Source organism: Prenolepis imparis, unplaced genomic scaffold (assembly GCF_030444845.1).
Source record: "Prenolepis imparis isolate NDT839.2.m4 unplaced genomic scaffold, iyPreImpa1.0 SCAF_4, whole genome shotgun sequence".
In the NCBI taxonomy this organism is placed as follows: Eukaryota; Metazoa; Arthropoda; class Insecta; order Hymenoptera; family Formicidae; genus Prenolepis; species Prenolepis imparis.
The window spans coordinates 16,476,459-16,495,485 of record NW_028141162.1 but is presented as its reverse complement, the minus strand read 5'-3'; the positions used below and the strand labels follow the sequence as shown (position 1 = coordinate 16,495,485).

General features: G+C 38.9%; 2 protein-coding genes across 7 annotated transcripts in view; one reads left to right on the top strand and one right to left on the bottom strand.

Annotated features, from left to right (window-relative positions):
• Positions 1–19,027, bottom strand: part of LOC145934631 (uncharacterized) — a 139,155-nt gene that overhangs the window by 91,810 nt on the left and 28,318 nt on the right. Inside the window, exon 4 of one of the 6 annotated variants that reach the window (XM_083035213.1) lies at positions 1,055–1,173. The exons of 3 other annotated variants lie outside the window; for them this stretch is intronic. In XM_083035213.1, the coding sequence (XP_082891339.1) occupies positions 1,159–1,173 (15 nt within the window). In that variant the 3' untranslated portion in view covers positions 1,055–1,158. Of the gene's footprint in view, positions 1–1,054; positions 1,174–16,579; positions 16,706–18,297; positions 18,857–19,027 lie in introns of those variants that run through there. 2 more of the 6 variants (XM_083035209.1, XM_083035214.1) reach the window with 2 other exon arrangements.
• Positions 4,884–9,073, top strand: LOC145935139 (uncharacterized). Its single transcript, XM_083036248.1, has 3 exons — positions 4,884–4,974; positions 5,124–5,285; positions 6,620–9,073. The coding sequence occupies exons 1-3, from the start codon at positions 4,884–4,886 to the stop codon at positions 6,901–6,903; spliced, it is 537 nt and encodes a 178-aa protein (XP_082892374.1). The 3' UTR covers positions 6,904–9,073.

Here is a 19,027-nt window from a genome sequence, read left to right as displayed (position 1 = left end):
AGGGATTGTTTTGTATTTTTCTGATGGTAAATTCAAAAAATTGAATTAATATTATATTTAAAAAATTATTTTAAATGAGATATAATTCTTGATAAAACACAGAAATTTATATAATTTTATATATCGTATAAAACTTTATATATTCTGTACATTTTAACATGTTTACATATTCTAATATTTTGTGTTTGCATTTTTAAATTTTTGAAATGCTTTTTCATCATACACGATATTTATAATAAAATTATAAAGAATTATAGAAATCTGTCAAAAAAATTACATATCCTATTTTACTCTCTATTTATATATTAATGACATGTAATTATATAATCATCTAACTTAAAATTGGACAATTCGACAAATTTATGAACTGTTGGACATACTTCTCAGGTGTTTCGTCGCATGAGAAAAATCCGCCACGAATATGCACGAGAGAGGCGAGAGAGAAAGAGACGGACTTTCCGTAAGGAGTAACTCCGACACCCAGGGGAGAGTCCTGCGCGCGTAGGGCTTCCCCGTACCGGACACAGCCCTTATTGGCTTTTTCCACGCGTCCCTTTTTTCTTCCTTCCTTTCTCTCGCCCAGCCTCCGCACCTTACATTATTCACGCTTACGTGCCGGCATGAGCGTAACGAGGAGCACCGGCGCCACCGGGATAATGGAAATGATGGTGGTCGCGAAGGGAAGGAGGGGGAAGGGCGAGTATACGCGGGGGGATAATTACAGTTCCGCGTCCTTGATGCGTGATCCTCCGTGCCTCTTTTCCGGTCCGGGAGACCGCACGCACGTATATGTATGTATGTATACAGCTCCTGGGATCAGATCGTGCGCGGCTCTTCGTTACCGGACAATGATGGGAAGGGGATGAGAGGAAGGGATAGCCCGGTAACCCGATGACAAGGTGTAAATCATCGGTTGGATTTCGTATCACAACGATAAGTCGGACATTACCGACGTGCACGGTACACGTGACAAACGGACCTCGCTTGAGTTACGGATGATGCATCGGCTTCTATGTACGATCACCAAAATGATGCATTGCTTCCGCCGCGTGGATTTCGGAGGAGAGGAAGAGAGGGCTCTTGATTTATCGCGAACGCGATTGTGAGAGGAGAGACGCGATGCCCTCAAAGTTTCTTCTTCTTCTTCTTCTGGTCTCTTCACCAGAAAATGAGCTTTCGAAAGAAAAAGAGGTAATAATAATTCATAACAAATGTAGAAAAAATTATCTATAGAGTCTAAGTTTGTGAGAAAAGGTCTGATTATTTAACGGAAATTACGTATACCTAGTTGGTCAAACATAGTTTCCTCTCGCGATAGATACTTGTTTTCAAATTTACTCGTCAGACTAAGGACTTTGCTTAACTCGGCGAGAGAGAGATTAATAACGCCAGCTCGCTCGATCGCCATAATTTCGCGTGGCGATATGTCTCTCCCGTAACGAATTACGGTAATGTGAAATTTAATCTACCCTAAGAAAGACGGCCAAGCACGAGACGCATTACGCATTTATCGAGCTTTTCGGGGAGGGGGGAGGGGGAGAAGGGGGAAGAGGCCAAACCCAATCAATAGCATACGCGCGCGACCTAATCCACGTAAAGGAAAGCGTCTCACTGGTGAGACCCGCGGGCCTCGTATCATCCAAAAAGTACGACACAGGTACACATTCGGGGGGGCCGCGGGCCCTCCTCCCGAGGATAACTTATTTAAGGCGGACAATGTACAAGTCCCTCTCTCTCTCTCTCTCTCTCTCTCTTGCTACGTACAACACGGCTGTGGTAGGACGAGCGCGGTGAGCTACTTTGTATGTACGCACGCTGACATCTTACCCACCCTTATCCACCCTCCTTTTACCGTGGTCGAGGGGAGATTCCTGGGGGAGAGGGTGGACCAAGGAGATCAATACCGGCGCCCCATGGACCGAGAGCCGCCACCAGCCACCCCCCGCCCGCTTCCTCGCCTCCTCGTTGCCCCCCTTCACCCCCTGCCTTCGGTCCGTAAAGCGGAGACTCATGTGTGTAGAGCGCTGGACCTCTTAGAATCACCGACCCACCCTCCACCTCCCAAAACCCTCCACCCGCACCCACCCGGCTTCACCGCCGTGGCAACCACCCTCGAGGCCATCTACTCTCACCCCTCGCAGCTTTAAAGCGATGTGCCCGTATTAGGGGTAGCGCGCAACGCGAAACGGCCAGCGTGAGAGTTTTCGAGCTCGGACGATCCGAGAATGTTAACGCCGTGCCGGACGGTTATAACATGAGATACGCGGGGATGGTTGGAGATAATTCCTTCGAAATTAATTCCTTAAATTTTTTGGTATCAAAATTCGGGGATTTAAAAAAATTTATCTCATCTAATATTATATGAATACAGCGATATTATAAGATAAAGAGAAGCTAAAATTCGAAAGTTTCGAGAAGATTATATTCTAACAAAGAAAAAGATGGAGAGAGAAAATGATTTTAGAAAAATATATATAAATATAATAATTATGTAAATTATATAAAAATAATATATTGATATTTTTCGATGACATATAAAACAGTATTTAAAGAAAAAGCACTTTTTTGAAATTTCTAAAATGTTGATCAGCGAGGAATAAAACTATTCTCTTCACGTTGAAGAGATGAATGTTGAAATCCACGTGCAACGAGGCCGGATTGACCGTCCGTCGTCCGAGAGCCTCAAAACGCATCAGCGCGATCCCTTGTTTAATCACGCTGATAACTTATGCCGCGCACTCGCTCTCGTCCTCTCGACTCGCGCAGGCCGAGAGCGGAACAAAAAGGCCCGAGTCCGTTGAAGACGGACACTCCTATCACTCCGTTAGAGCCACCGTGTGAGTTTTTGCATCACAATTAATCCTACGAGCGTAATGGCCACGATCCTGGCCACCTGATGTCCCGGGCGTCCTGCAGGACAACGGCTCCTCTCGTCTCTGATCTCGTCGCGGTCCTTCGCCGCTCCTCTTTCGGCTTTCATTAGTGGGGTGGGATGGGAAGGTACGGCGTGAGAGATGATGACCTGCATCTCGCACGCCAGTAATCCTTCGTCTCTCGCGCTCTCTCCTTCTCTCCCTCGTCGAGAAGAGCCTTTTTCTGCACCGCGGATAATGCGCGAGTTCTTGCACTCGTCTCGTATATGTTACGGCCGACACTGCGTCGTGTCGCTATAATAGATATTAGTAATATGTTACGTTTCTGTAACATGCGACCGCGGGTGAGCCGTCAGTCGAACCGACCGAAAGATCGTCAAACACTCAGACAAGTCGCATCTCTCTCTGCTGATCACTCTCTGATGCGTCTTCATATGAAATTTTTATATAAATAATTTTTTGTATATTTTTATATTTTTATATATAGATAAAAAAGTTCGTGCGGTTTTTTATATTAAAAATTTATTTTTTTTTTTTTAACAAGTGCAGAAATTTTTATTAAACGTTCTATTCATTAAATTAGTCACCTTCACACTCAGTAACCCTTTCCCAATGAGATAGAAATTTATAAATTCCGCACGTTGTGTCTAGAACCTCCGCTTCAATCTCTATTTTATTCCGAAATTATCTATTTCGAATGTGATTGTCTAGTACGTTTCTTTTATCGCATCTTCTCCAAATGCCATACATATCTTACGATAGGCTTCTGCAGCTTTTGAACCGAGTTAAATTTATAAAGCAAGCACGTCCGAATTATACCAGATTCAACTGACATTTTAGAAGACTTCAAATTTGCCAAAAAAAAAGACATCAAGTTAAAATGCACCGATTGATTAATGCATATATGTGCTTTATGACGCACATAAAAATTTGCAAACCACTAAAAAATAAAATAATTTCTTGCAGTGATCTCCCCGAAAACCGCACGCACTTTTTTGGTTACCTAATAATTATTTTTTATATAAATATTTTATATAAATTAGATACACACTCAATTCGATATGAAAAGCTGAAAGATGTGAGAGAAAGAGAGATGCTTAAATAATTTTTTTCATTCGACCAGTCGTGACGTAGATATAAAAATACAGGTTTTTTTTAATCATATTTGGCGTTTTCGTTCGAGTCGATAATGTGTACCGCTTGCTACTTTGGAAAATCTCGTAAAGTTCATTGCGACTAGTACTTCCTGTAGAAATTCCTTCCTCCAATGCTGTTACAGACCGACTAGTCCTCAGAATTCGATTTCAGTCTGATCGTCGTTTGTCGGATACAAGAACTCACATTCTTTTGACCTCGCTGCTCTTCGACAACACATATATCTCGTCAAATTGTTGATCTTTCCGAAATCATACGCGAAATATATGTATAAATAACGTATGAAATGTATAACATAATTTTGTCACATTATTCCTTAAACTGTCATTAATTCAATACGATTTGCAAAAATAAAACTTGAGCGCTATAATTAAGAATTTATTTTTTATTATTAATTTCTTTTATTTAACACTTATTTTATTTATTTAATTATTTATATTATTCACATTTATTTAAATATTTATACATTATTTTATTTATTCAACACTTAAAGTTTCAGTTTCTTTCTTGTAAGACACATTTTCTAAATATCCAAGTTTATCACCTTCGTGTTGCAATGAAATAAAATCGTAGGATCGTCTAACATCCATCGAAGATCGAAGAAATTATTCAGCAATACTTTTAATAACCATTTTATCTCGTCTTATTTATTTATTTCCTCGGACACAACGTAATCCTAAAAACCGATCCCTCTTACTGCGAGGAAGCTCAACGTGCCGATGCAATGTTATCCTCTTTCACGGGACGACACGCTGCTGGTCCCCCTTTCCCGTTGTGCACCAACCTTATATATCCAAGGGAAGCGATATACTCCACGATCTGTCCGACGTGTTTCCCAAACGTCCGAATCGCGACATGACGGAGGGCGAGCACGAGTCCGCAACCGCCGTCGACATTTCTCAAGTGCAATCCTCGCTTTCCTCCTTTCCCTACCCCAAGCAGTTTCGTACTTGAAAGAAAGAAGACACGAGGACCCGCGATTAATCAGGATTAGCCGAAGATCTGACCCTTAACCCGGCACTGTCCACTGGTCGTACGATGACCATCAGTCATCGAGGATCCTCCGCGACCCTCCTCCCTTTCCCCTCCCTCCAGTTCCAGTCTCTGTCCCTTTCGTGGAACGAACGGTCGCGAGCGTCTATAAACCGGACGATCATTACGGTGTCATTAACTTTGACGAGCATGTAATTCGTGCTGGACAAGAGGTCAAGGGAGCGAGCGATGTACCTGTGCCGTCAAGTTGGAAGGGTCACATTGGTAAAGTCGCGGTACACCGCGCTGGAGATCGGCCGATCAAAGTTCTGTGAAATTAATCAACCCTTGCCGAGATCGAGCCGCGAGAAGAAGATCTCTTGCAACCCTCTAGAAAGAATCGCGTTAGCTTACTACGTTAGATTTTCTTCATTGTTTGCTAAACTATCAGCGATTTTCTTAAATACAAGTAGATGTAATTTAAATTAATTAAACTAATTGGATATCTCAATTAGGTATGATTTGCATAAAATAATCACATGTTTTTTACGAGATGTATAGCAGTAAAATAAGCATTCAAGTAAATTTCAATAATTATATATAAATAATAATTATAGTAAAAATGAATGTAAATTAATCTAGCCTAATTGAATTTAATTTGTGTATTAGTATTAATTAGTATTTTAAAATAATGATACATTTTTCAAAAAGCAAGTCTCAATACAGTGAGAAGTTCAGAATTAAGGTTTAAAATGAAAAGAGTTTAAAATAAGTACCCCTCGATAATATTTTTATTATTTTGTAATATTTTGTAATAAAAAAAAGTATCGAGAAAATATATTGAAATAATATTTTGTAATAAACAAAAATATTAAGAGATATCGTTTATAGAATAACAATAATTTTTTTAAATATAAATTAAATGATTTAAGCTGAGTGGATCTGACTTACGTAAAATAATCACGCATTTTTAAAATGAGAAAGTTTAGAATCATAACAAAATTTCTGTCATCTTTAGTATTTTACAAAAATCCTTGAAAGGGACATAATTTAAATAATAATCTATTATTTTGAATGTTCAATTTAAAAATATTATTTTGAGAAAAGAGAATTTGGTCTTGACGCAAAAGATTAAAGCGACATTTTTTTACTGATAATTCCCAGAGATGTGAGAAGTTTAGAATTAAGAATTTAAAATAAGAAGAATTAATATATATAAAATAAGAGACTTGTGCTCTTTCTCGATAATATTTTTATCAACTGTAATATTTTGTAATAAAAAAGAATATTAAGAGATATCATTTATAGGATAACAATATTTTTTTAAATATAAATTAATTGATTTATACTGAGTGGACCTGACTTGCGTAAAATAATCACAAGATTTTTTTAAGAAAGTGCGTAGAATTTTTTAAGAAAACTTAGAATAAACTCAACAAAATTTCTCTCATCTTTAGTATTTTACAGAAACTCTCAAACGACACATCTTAAAGAATAATTACAATAATCTATTATTTTGAACATTTAATTCGAAAGTATTATTTTGAGAAAAGAGAATTTGGTCTCGACGCGACGCAAGGGTCGCTTACAAAGCGACATTTTCTTTTTTTTTTTTACAGATAATTCCCAAAGAACGATGCTGGCCACGCGCAGGAAAGATCCGACGCCGACATCGTCCAGGGTGGAATTGAATTGCCGACTACCCCTCCTCCTTCTTCTCGAAGGGGCACATCCAGGAAGGTGTTACCGGCGCAGGTCACGATCACGGGGCGTCGGCCAATCCTATCCGATTTCAGTCGACGACGACGACGACGATGAAGACGACGACCGGCCGGAATTGTCCATTGTTTGCCGGACGGACGGTAACGCGCGCGTTGCGTGTACGATGGTGATGCGTATATAGCCTCTCGCAGTCAAAGTCCCGGGGGTTCGGTTCGGTTGGCAGCCTTTTGACGAGCAATGTAGCGAATCGCGGCTGATGGTCAACGTACCGGACCGACTGATGACCGTAAAAAGAAAGAGGAGATCCTTCCGGAGGAAGGATCGTGCCGCGAGGAGAGAGGTGGGCAACTGCTTGTAACGGATAATATGCTAATTCGCGGGTGTCTCCGGGTTGCCGGCCAACGAACTCTCTCCTCTTCCCGCTCTAACTCTTCGGGGGGATGCGTGGTCCTCCTCGAGATTAGTAATAACGCCTTAGTATGTTTGAAGCTCTCGCTGTTTCGCGTTTTTTCTCCGGATATAAATTAATCGAATAAATACGAGGATGTTAAAAAAAATAGCAGCAAATTAAATATTTGGAGATATATAATTCAATTAGAGATACAAATGATATGTCATTTTTCTACAGCCTTTAGCATCCCTCATACAGACCTGACTCTTTTGCTCCCTCTATCATGTGTTTGAACCCCTGTAGGACGAAAATTTCGGAATGATGACGAGATCAAAGAAGCGGTGTATGTCTAGCTGAAAGCACAACTAAAAATATTTTTTCTTATAGAATAAAGAAGTTGCCACTGTACGAGAAGTATATTGGAAAGGAGAGCGATTATGTAGAAAAAAATGACATCATCTTAAAATATTTAATTTGCCGTTACTTTTTGAGAAACACCTTCGTAATATCTCTTAATTATCCGTTCTCTCTCGCGGAAGAGGATAATCAGCTATATTAATCCTAAGTCGGCATAAATTCGCGGCATTATATCCAATCCCTCTCTGCTCTCCTAATTTCTTCGGATCGAGCGCTGCTTGAAATAGCGTCTTATTCACCGGATCCGTCCCTTTTCAAAGCGCTCGAGTCGCGCTGGACCGCGATTGCTTAGCACGTGCTACTGCCTGCTTCTCGTCCTGGCAGGTGGCAACCGGTTCTCTTTCCTTTTTGCGTTCCCTCCTGCGACAATGACCAATGGTCACTCGAATCGCCGCGGAGGCAGCATTGAGAGAGAAGATCTAGCACGTGCCGCGTCAGCTCGTCTTAATTCAGAGATTCACCGACCGGTGGTCCGTCGTCCCAGGACGAGATCCTCTTTTTGCTCTCTTGCTTGCGGTCAGTGCGATGCTCCCGATCGTATATAGATCCCGGCGCGGGACAATATTTGCCGAAGGATAATTTCTCCTCCATCTTGCCGCCGGCCGGCTCCCGAAGTGCTGAGAAAGCTGACATATTTGCAAGGGAAACACTGGCGAATCGCTTACGTGGTGGCTCTTCTCGTTTAATAATGAATAATGGTACCCGAATAAGCGCGCGCGTTGCAGATACGATATTTATATTTAAAAAATTAAGTTTATCTAAGACCTAAACAATAAAATTATATACAGAGTGACTTTCCATCCCTTATATAAAGAAGTTTATATCGAATATAATTAATTCAAGTACTTAATTTGCGATTTAAAACACACTTGTTTTTCTACGCTTTTTGGAAAGTGTTCTATATATTCTGAGAATTATCCTATACAATGTCGAGCAAGATTTCTAATTGTTGGTAATATATCTCGTGTCCTGAACAAGGTGATTCTCTAGAGATAATAGAGCGACAGTCTATCACATCGGCAGCTCCGGGACGCACAATTGCATCGTAAATGCAAATCGCTCGTCGACGGACCCCTTGTCGACGCAATCGCGCTGACCGATATGTTGTGTTTCTCCTCTTGTCAGTATTCCATCAAGCTACCCCGAGGAAGCTCCCCGGCTACTCGTCACTTTGATGGGCGGTCAAGGAGCTGCACTTCTACACCTTGTAAAATAAATCGCACGCCGGACCGCAACGTCGTACGTCATCTCTCGTCTACGTTTGTTATCCCTTTCCTCCCTTCTTTTCCCCTCCCCAAATGCCAGCCGACGACATGCGTCATGTAAATCATTAATCACGAAGCTTTCTTCGAACGACATTCCTCGATCCTTTCGTGTCGTCTTTTTTTTATGAGCCACATGAAAAAATCAGTTCGTCGCTATTTATTATAAATATTATAGAATAATTGAAATAGTAAGAGATTTCAAACTTGACAAAACTATTGAAATGAAGAAGAAACATTTCAAAGTTTTCTAGCGAAAGTTCTGAGATCGATAATCCGAAGTTTGCATTAAAATTTGTATATACCTAATGTCAGAAATTTTAAAATAAGATGATATTTTTTTCAATATCAGATTTGCCTTTAAACTTCATACACATATAATATAATTTTCTGACAAAGCAAATTTTAATTAATTACTCATAATTCTGTTGATATATTATACAAGATGAATTATGCGAAAATTGTTACAAATCAAAATTTCTTAATTAAAATGAGATATCGAGAAATTATTTATTGCTTGATATATTATTTGCGGCATTAAAAATTTTTTTATAAAGTATATTTTAGGTTTCATTTTTGTTTCTTTAAATAGATCGTTTTTTCTTACATATATCAATTTTTCTACTTGTAAAAATATTAAAGTAGAACAATTAAAATCTAATATTTCGAATAAAATACTTCGAATTTATTTTGTGATATAAAATATCTTGTAAAGTCACGTTTGATGCGATAAATAGAATAATGAAATTGTAACAAGAATATGTAATTATACGTTTTTCTGCATATAATGCTGTGCTTGTTTAACATCATTAATAAATTCTACTAATTAGTGTGAAAAACTTAGTTAATATTTTAATGTAAGAATAAATACTTTATAAGATACCTTGTATTTCATGTGTCAAAAAATAAATTATGAAATATCTTGTAAACTTTTACTGATTTATTATTGTTTATTATTGTACATTATATTTTTTTATAAAATTATATTTAATATATATATATATATATAATTATTTAATAATATAATTTATTTAATTATATATAATAATATAGAATTATGATATTATTTGATATTAATTTAATAAGATAAAGATTCTATCTTTCTATTCACTTCAAAAAAAATTGTTTTAACAGAAAAATGTTTTGTCTATACTCAAAAATATAATACTAATTGTAAAATTTTTAAATATTCCTTCTGACAAATAAATCGAATCAAATTTTCGTTAAGGAAAAGTGTGTATTTTGGATTCTAAAAATGTATTCTTAATTATATGCCGACAGGAGAGAATTTATACATAAAAGAGGTTTCCTCGCTTAGTGCTTCGCTTCGATTTCAATTACGCGAACTCGGTGAAGGAGAAGCTTAACATTTACACAGACAGAGAGAGAGAGAGAGAGAGAGAGAGAGCACTGTAATCGGATAACACACTTTCAACCGTCGGAAACGCGACATTCCATCGATACGAGAATCCTTTCTTCGATGGAACGGAAGAAAGACTTCCGTTGCGCGCGCGCTACATCCGAATACAATTCCATTGTGACCCGCAACAAGGACGCATGCACGTATGCAAAGTCCCCGCGAATAATTCTGGCACTTTAATCCAGTTTCTGTCGCGGCTGCTTATGTATGCCGATCTTACACACGCGCGTTCGAATCTCTCTTCCTCTCCCTCTTTTTTTCTCGCGTATAACCGATAGATTTTCGGCTACTCGATAATCCGTACGAGCGATCGTTTCCAACGGTTCCTTCGACAGGGGAAGAAGGGAGATGCATATGCTTAAAAATAAGACGATCAACGTGAGAGAAGGAAAATACATATAGGGACAGAGAGTTAGATTCAGTAACATATTTTTATATATTTCTTTCCGCAGGTAAAAATTTCAAGCTCGACGAAAGCATTAGGATAAACAAAAATTAATGAAAAATAAATGAAACAATAAAAAATAAAACAATTCTAGGCTTGATGGAATTTACTAAAACTTTTACAAGAATTTCAAAGTTGGCTGGTGTTTGCCCTCTGCATTTCTTTATATGCATGTTGTTGACTTAGAAGAATGCATTGATAGACCTCTAATGAATTGTAATAACGAAATATAATTAAAATATAATTTTAAAAAATGTTTTAAATATAAATAGAAAGAGATTTTTTCGGAGAAAGAGGGAAAGTGTCTATTTGAGCTAGAAAACGCAGCGATGCACGCGATGCTGCACTTGAGAGGCTGCGCTTTGCCGGCTTCAACGGTTTTCGCATTGATTCCAGGTCGATGGCATAACATTTCCTTACATTTCGCTTGCTAACCCATAAATCGGTACGTTAAACCGCCACCGAAGGGGTAGGAAAAAAAATCAAGAGAAGCAGAGGCGGCAGAAGAGAAGAGAGGAAGAGAGAGAGAGAGAGCGGGCGACTTAGGAGGCACCGGCGCACACAGGGAGGGAACATTATAATGTTAAAGGGATGCGCTATCTTAGTCCTGGAAGGGACGAGAACGAGACGGAAGACGCTTCGGAAAGCCGGCGCAAAAGGGGAGAAATTAAAATGTAAAAGGGATGATGTGCGTGGAAAACCGGAGCCTGTGCGCTCCTCTCTCTCTCTCTCCCTATCATCTTCCTCCTCGCGTCGGCCCCGTTTTTTCTCCAGTAATCGGCTGGCCCGCTCTCGCTCTCGCTCTACTTACAAAGAAGGGAATTTTGCCAGGAAATTAAAATTAAAAGGGGCGGCTCCCTTTCTCCGTCGAAGGGTTGCGCGAGGAAGGAAAGCTAGAGAGAGAAAGAGCTTCACGTAACACGCCAGATATATTTTCGCCACGCATCGCGAAGCTACCCACGCGACGGAAATTCTAACTCTCTCGCGAGCAAACGCCAAATATTTGAGCGAGTAGATTGCGATTGCGCTATCAACCGGCTTCGCGCCGAGAAGGAGAAAAACGGCCTGTTATTTGTTTCAACGGTAAAAATTCAGGAGGCGAAAACGTAGGACGCGAAATGGCCAACGCGAAAAGAAACTCGCTTCAATTTTCTCCTTTTTTCAAAAATGCATGACAAATTCCCTTTCCTTGAGGATTCAATATTAAATGTGCGTGATTCCTTGAATTTTCTCGGTGGCAAAATAGCATTCACGTAATTAAAATTACGGTATATATTTACTTATGGTGTTTATATTATTCAATATAATTATATATTTAATATAATTATATTCAATAATACTTATATTATTCAAATATTCATTTATCGTATTATGTATTATCGTAATATTTATTTTGTATACAAGGTAATATTTAATATATTGAGGAAAATAACTAAGAATGTAGAATAAAATAAAAATTATAGATGCAAGGTATTATTTAAAAAAATTATTTTTGACGCAATTTTTAATATGAGATAATTATGCAATCTAAATTTAGTTGAAATAAAATATATAATTAATAAATAAGGATGGCATTTCTATATATTTCAAATGTTTAGTGCGAAAATTCCTTCCGCTATATATCTCAAGCTTCCCGAAGCTCGTTGCTGAGAGAATCAAAAGGATAAATTTCTTCTTGGCTCGAAGAAGCACGAACGAGAGAGAATCTTTTCGATCGTGCCCGATTATCTCGGCTACGGATGAGACCGATCGCTGGGGGTAAGTGTATTCCATTGCTGAGAGGAAGAGAGTAAAAGAGAGAGAGAGACTCTTACAATGGTTACAGGTGATCTCGCGCCTGTGAGAACATTCCCACAGCATCCCTGCGACTTGTCACCCTTTCCTCTCCCTCCCTCTCTCCTCCGCGTCCCGGACAGTAAACTTCGTTTCTTTTTGTCGATGACTCTCAGCCCCTTCCCCCCTCCCCCTCTCCCCGTCTTTCTCTCGTCGTGGAGCGTCACGGAACGGAAGGTGCTATAGTTGCACCCCTTCCGGGGATCGAAACGCCGCGGCCTAAATAAGTTCGCCCCTCGATCGGGGATCGCATATAATGGGAGACGGTTAGGGGCATATATCCTCTTCTTCCGGGTGCATCGCTGCGAGATATATACCGAGTATGCGCGTATGTATGTATGTATATACACGTGTGCGCGATGCGCGATTTGAAAGCGGGGTGGAGAAAATATTGGACGGTATAATGCGCTCTCTCGCACGGCGGGACGCCATTGTGTCGGGGAATAGAAGAAGCGGACCGGAGCAACAGGAGCTCATCCTTAAACCTTAGGAGAGTCTCTCTCTCTCGAGAGAGAGAGCGGGGAGGAACAACCGCGAAGAGAACGTCGCGTCGTCCTAATAAGAGAATTAGCGTACGCTGTTTTTGCTAATCGACTTTCGTTCGAGAATAAATCAACCATCTTTTTCGATCGTGAGATAGACCAGAAATAGAATGATTAAAATTGGCGGCTAAACTTGTTTGCCGTCAGTTTGGCAAGAAGAAGGTAGATATCGATATATCATTGACTATTGAATATAAATTGAGAATAAATCACAGTTAATAATATCAGTTTTTCGTCTTGGGAATATGTTTACCAAATATTTTTCGATACATTTTGTCTTTTCAAATTGATATTTCATATATTGTGTGTGTGTTTAATGTTAATAGCTGTCAAGAAGAGGTTTTTTTTTATGACGTCATAATTCGTATTCGAACTATGTGCTGTTGCCATTTAATTTTTTTTATCGCATAATATATTAATAATCTAGGAGTATAAAGTAGTCTTTGTTTGGAGATGTTTAAGACGATGGAGTAGAAAATTCTCATATCTTTGCATATCTTAATTTTTATTCTTCTCTCTCTCGTTTGCATATATAAATATGTTCGTCGATGCCGGATTTATAACGAAATAAATGCAAATTGCAACAAGTACCAAGGTCCAACACTTTCAATCTCTCGTCGAGGACCTGTTTTCGTAAATAAACGCGCGGACGTTTCAACGTCAGGAAGAGAACAGGTGTTGCTAGATTTTCCCTTTCATTGGTCAGGGTGAATTGATCCCTTCTATGTGGCAGAAAGGTCGATCGTCACGAAGAATTGACTCGTTTTGAAAACCAGAACTCGAATTGACGACCACTGACTCACGCTCTGACCCCTAGCGTTCGACTTCCGGTTTCTCATCTGGACCTCTGACCATCGAACAGGTCCCTGTCAAAGTCCCATTAGGGTATCGTTTCACAGACGACCCTACGAAGAAGCAAGGAAAATTGATGCAAAGCTACCCCGTTCTTAAAAAACGAAACTTCGTTTCCAGTTTGAATACTTTGTGCTTTTAGTAGGTCGACGAGCAGAGGTTGATCTTCTCGATGAATATTTTAACTTGTTTCAAATAAATTTGATTTTAAATATTAAATGGATTTTTTGCGATATATAGATTTTATTTTTAAAATATTTATTTTCTGTTAAAAAAGTATAATGCGTTCAATTTTAGAAAATTATTATATAAATAAAATTGTTGCAATTATTGTCAAACTTTGAATAAGCTCGAATATAAAAAATTATCAAATTTAAATAGTGATAATCTAGATAAATTTAGATAAAATTTTTTAATTTTTAGAATACGGCAGCTCTCTTGATATTTATTTCTTCATGAATCTTATCGTCGTTGCTCATCTCGCTGAACGAGACTTTATCCGACCAAATTATATAGAAATCGATCTCACAGAGATGAAGACGCCACCGCGTCGTGCTCAAAGTGCCCATAAATACCGGCGTCGCAAAAAAAAAAAGAGAGGGAAACCCCCTTCGATAATATAACCGGACTAATTACCCCGCCGAATCTCCTTGTCGATCGTGAGCCCCGATCGTCGGTCGCGGGATACACGATGAGATATACTTTGCGATAGAGACGGTTAACCGTGAGTTAAAAGCGCGGCCGCGACGATAATCGGCCGGGTCGCCCCGTGAGACCCCCGGGTTCATCGCAGTCGAGGGTAAGTCTGATCGGCCGGGTCCCCCGAGATAGAGAGGAAGAAAGAAGGTTTGGTCCCCTTCCCTGAGACTCGGACCGGACACGAGTTATCGCGCTCGACTTCGCGAGCGATCGGCGTCCAGCACGCGCGATCGCAGGTTGCTCTCGCAAGGAATGAGTCCTAGGACCGGGTTGCTTCAACGGTCGCTTTTCCGGGAACGAGCTGGCCCTCGCACAGTCGGGGTCGAGCGCGTGGACGAAAGGTTTTTCAGGATCTGGCCGGGATATGGATAAACGGGATCGGCACGTACTACCGGGGTGAGCTCTTCATTTCGAGCTAGTTACCCGACTGACAGTTCCTTCGTCGCTCCGGGTCAACGAAAAAGTGTGATGCTAATAAACGAGGGAGATCGTAGATATAGCGAGATTCGACAAAGCGGAGTGACCTGTCATGTAAATTATTTTTTGTCCTTCCACACAACATTCGTGTGCGTTAACGCACAATCGCTACGTGTATTGTAGCATTACGCTCTCTTACGAGAGGATTTGGCTTTCCGTGTGAGAAAAGACGTTCCACTTTTCCATTAATAATAATTACACGTCTTGCGTTTTGCAGAAAAATTGTAAGACGTAATGATATAAATTTGTAAATTCTCTCTTTACAAATAATAGAAAAATTGCATAATAAAGTACAAAATAAAGAGATAATTTAATAAAGATGGTTAAGCTAGCTGATTATGTATAATACAAAAAGCTTAGCTTGAAAAAATTTCATAATAAACTTTCCTCATTTGAATTTTGTTGTAAATTTTTCTCGCATAATTTTTTTTCATTATATACATAACATTTTATAGTATTATAAAAAATTATTACATATAATATATATAATATAATTTTTATATATCTTATATAATATATATTATAATATACATTATAATATATAATATAACATGTATAAAATTAATATTATATATTAAATATATATAAAAATTATATTTTGCTCAATGCTCATCAAATAACGCAGAATTGTAAAATTTTGTATTTTTTGTCGGCTGTTTCTAGCACGGGAATTACTTAAATCTGAATTCTCCGTGATGCGTATATGAGTTGAAGCAAGACGTCAGCTTGCTGTCAGTTGAACATGAGTGATGTCGCAGGACTGTTGTAGGACTGGATCGTTGCCGGACAGGATCGGCACGTTCCTCGTTCGATGTCCGGCGATCTGGTCTTCCGACGGTCCTTCCGGGTGTCTTTCCGGTCAGCCAGGGTCATGTGTCGACGGATTATGAGGTGGCGAGCGCTGCTAATGGCCGTACGATGATCTTGACCCGTGAGACACGAGCGTGTAATCCGCCACGCCAGCAGGGTTGTAGGTCACCGCGACCGGGTCTCTCGTTCTCCAAACAAGTAATAAAAGCGAAGACGCGGCTGCAAATATGACGTAAATTAACGTCGCAAGCGACGTTGGCAAGCGACTCGAAATTTACGACAGTCGTAATTTCCGTCGAAAGATATCTCATTTCGCTTCATTGATGCTCGCGGATATAAGTGAAACTGCAAAACTATGCAAAATAGAGGAGACAAAATGCTGATTCTTGAGTTAGAGAAATGTGAGAAGAGGCTTTCCTTAAAATCAAAGAATTGTACGGAAATTTTGTATAGGCCTAATTAATATAATTTATATGGTATTCATATAGTTATTAAATTTTTATTACATATTAGAATATGGGGTGACGCATATTACATGTACAAGTATTGGAAAGGTCAAGAATTTGAATTTTCAAGTAGGTATGCGAAAGATAATGGATCTGAGTCAGGTAAACAGAGTCATTTCCTCGCCGACGCGATGCGGAACGATTAAAGAGTAAGCAGCTGTTTCGGATGGCAGACAAGGTGGTGCCGTCAGCTGACTGGGATGGGAAAATAGAAACGGAGAGAGTCGCCCTCAGTCGTTTACTCCGAATGGGATGCTGCAAGGGAGTGATCTTTCGCATTCACTGACGTCATCGACTCCAACGTGGCAGCTGTTGCCTTCTGACCGTACCTACTCCAAGATTGATTGCGAGATTAGTCTAAGTATTTTCGCTAACGAAGGGGTTCCGGGCTTGGTATCCGTATCGACGGACCTGTCTTGCGATCACAGTTCCGCAAAACGTGAGATACGATCTCGATAGTTATTTAAAGCGTACAGTTTTTCCATCATAATACTTTGAATGCGCTGGATTCAGAAAATTTAAATAAAATTATCTATAAAGAAGAATTAGAAAATTTATTTATAATAATATAAAAATATTAATATAATAAATAATAATTTAAAAATCTAATTAAATTTATAATGTAATAATTTTTTCACGATCGACAATTTAATCATAATAAATATTTTATATTAATGAATTAATCTAAAAAATAATTATATTATTTTTTAGATTAATTCGTTGATCATAATTGATGCTTCTAATTTTATGTTAAGCTTGTAAATACTTTATATTAATGAATTAACCTAAAAATTAAATTAATTAATTAATATAATAATAATAAATGATTTAAGTGCAATTCAAAATTATATTTATAAATGAAAAAAAATAGCGAAACGCGCAAAAAGATTCTGGATGTAAAAATCGGAACTCGGACACTCTCAGTTTCCTGGACAAGCGTTACAGGAACCCTTCTGAAAACGACACCGGCGTCGGGGACGACGTTGTCGCTCGTTAAGGAAGACGGTCTCGCGGCCGCGTACGACTACGTGCGATTTCGTAAGATTTTTCAAATGTCCAGGTGACAAACGGCGCGTTGTACGTGCGGGCGCATCTCCCCATGGATTTTCGCGGGTGTCACGTCGCACGGAGAAATGAACCTGTTGCGGAGCTTTATGAGCGGCATTAACATACTTTGTCGTGTTTTGCGCGGCCGACCCGCGAGCTTAACTGCATCACGGACGGCGGAAATATTTCATTACATTAGCGCGAGGAACGTGAGAGAAAATAAAAAAAAAGTGGAAAAAGAAGCGTTTACTGTTGTCACTTCGAATCGCCCCTCCCTGACGATGTAATACACACATACGACGAGGAATCCAATTTATAAAATTATTTAAAAATAATTTTGTGTGCAAAGTGTATCCATATATTATTATGTTATTTTGAGTATCCTCTTGGAATTTTATTTTTTAAAAAGAGAGATTAATATAATTTAAATATAATTGTATATATAATAAGAATATAATATATAATTTCAATATATATTAATTATATTATTAATCATTTTTTTAAATTAAATAATGTAATTATTTTTTGATCGACAATTTGATCATAATTGAAGCTTCTAATAATTTTAATTTCTAGATAAATTAATCAATCTAAAAATTAAAGTAATTAAAAACTGTACAAATAAATCTTTATAATTAATATAATTAATATACAAATCAATCTTTCCAAAAGTTGCAATTATATAGTTATCCTTCTGATGCCATCTAAACTCAATTACATCGTTATATCGATGTAATAATTAGTTCGTAAAAGATATTTCTATAAATATAATCTCTCTTCTCTTTCTCTCCTTCTATCTTTTTTAACTGTTAAAAATATAAAAAAATTTCTTATACACATGGAGATAAATTTAGCTGGAAAGCCAACTGCATATTTGACATTTGACAAATTAAATACGTCAAACGTCACTAACGAATCCTCGACTTGTCGAAAATGCAAATGATTCGGTTTTAGCTTCATTCCTATCCCCGTTAAACGGGGTAGGATCCCGTCGGCAAACTTCGTTGAAACCTCAACTGACGCCATCATTCTCGCTTCGTCCGAGACATCCTGCGGACTTTCCCTCGTTAAGCCTCGCGATAACGCCGATGTCACGTTTTCGGCGAGTTCCGGTGCATCTTCTCGCGCTTCGCGCGAGCGATTGTTCGTGGATACCAAGCTGTGAAAATAATTGCGAGTCGAGAGACGAAAGACAGAGGAAGAGCCGCGAGAGCAGAGACGGTATCAAGAGAAGGAGGAGGAAGGGAGGAGAAAACAGTTCCCAGGATTCGAATGGCTTCGTATGTCTCTTATAAAAGGAAGATTGTTCTGCCTCCATTCTCCGTTTATGGGGGGTGAAGAGGGGGGATAGAGGGGATCATCTTGTCGTGGCTTCGCGAAGGGTGACTGAGAGGGATGCTGCTGCTGCATCTGCCCCTTCAGTGTAATGATATCTGAAAAAAGGACCGCCGCATTCAGCGAGACTCTAGGCCATCAATTTGCCTCGTAAATAGGATTCGACGGAGCATGTCTCTCCTTTTTTGTCTGTCTGTCTCTCTCTCTTTATCTTTCTTTCTCTTCTTCTTTTTCTTCTTCAATTGATAATGACTTTACGCTATTTTGCG

What these genes read in the sequence shown, in the direction of transcription:
- LOC145935139 (XM_083036248.1), top strand. Translation starts at nt 4,884, where the DNA reads ATGACGGAGGGCGAGCACGAGTCCGCAACCGCCGTCGACATTTCTCAA. An exon ending in TCCCTACCCCAAGCAGTTTC is followed by an intron (nt 4,975 to 5,123) that starts GTACTTGAAAGA and finishes CCCTCCCTCCAG; the next exon opens with TTCCAGTCTCTGTCCCTTTC. An exon ending in AAGTTGGAAGGGTCACATTG is followed by an intron (nt 5,286 to 6,619) that starts GTAAAGTCGCGG and finishes TTTTTTTTACAG; the next exon opens with ATAATTCCCAAAGAACGATG.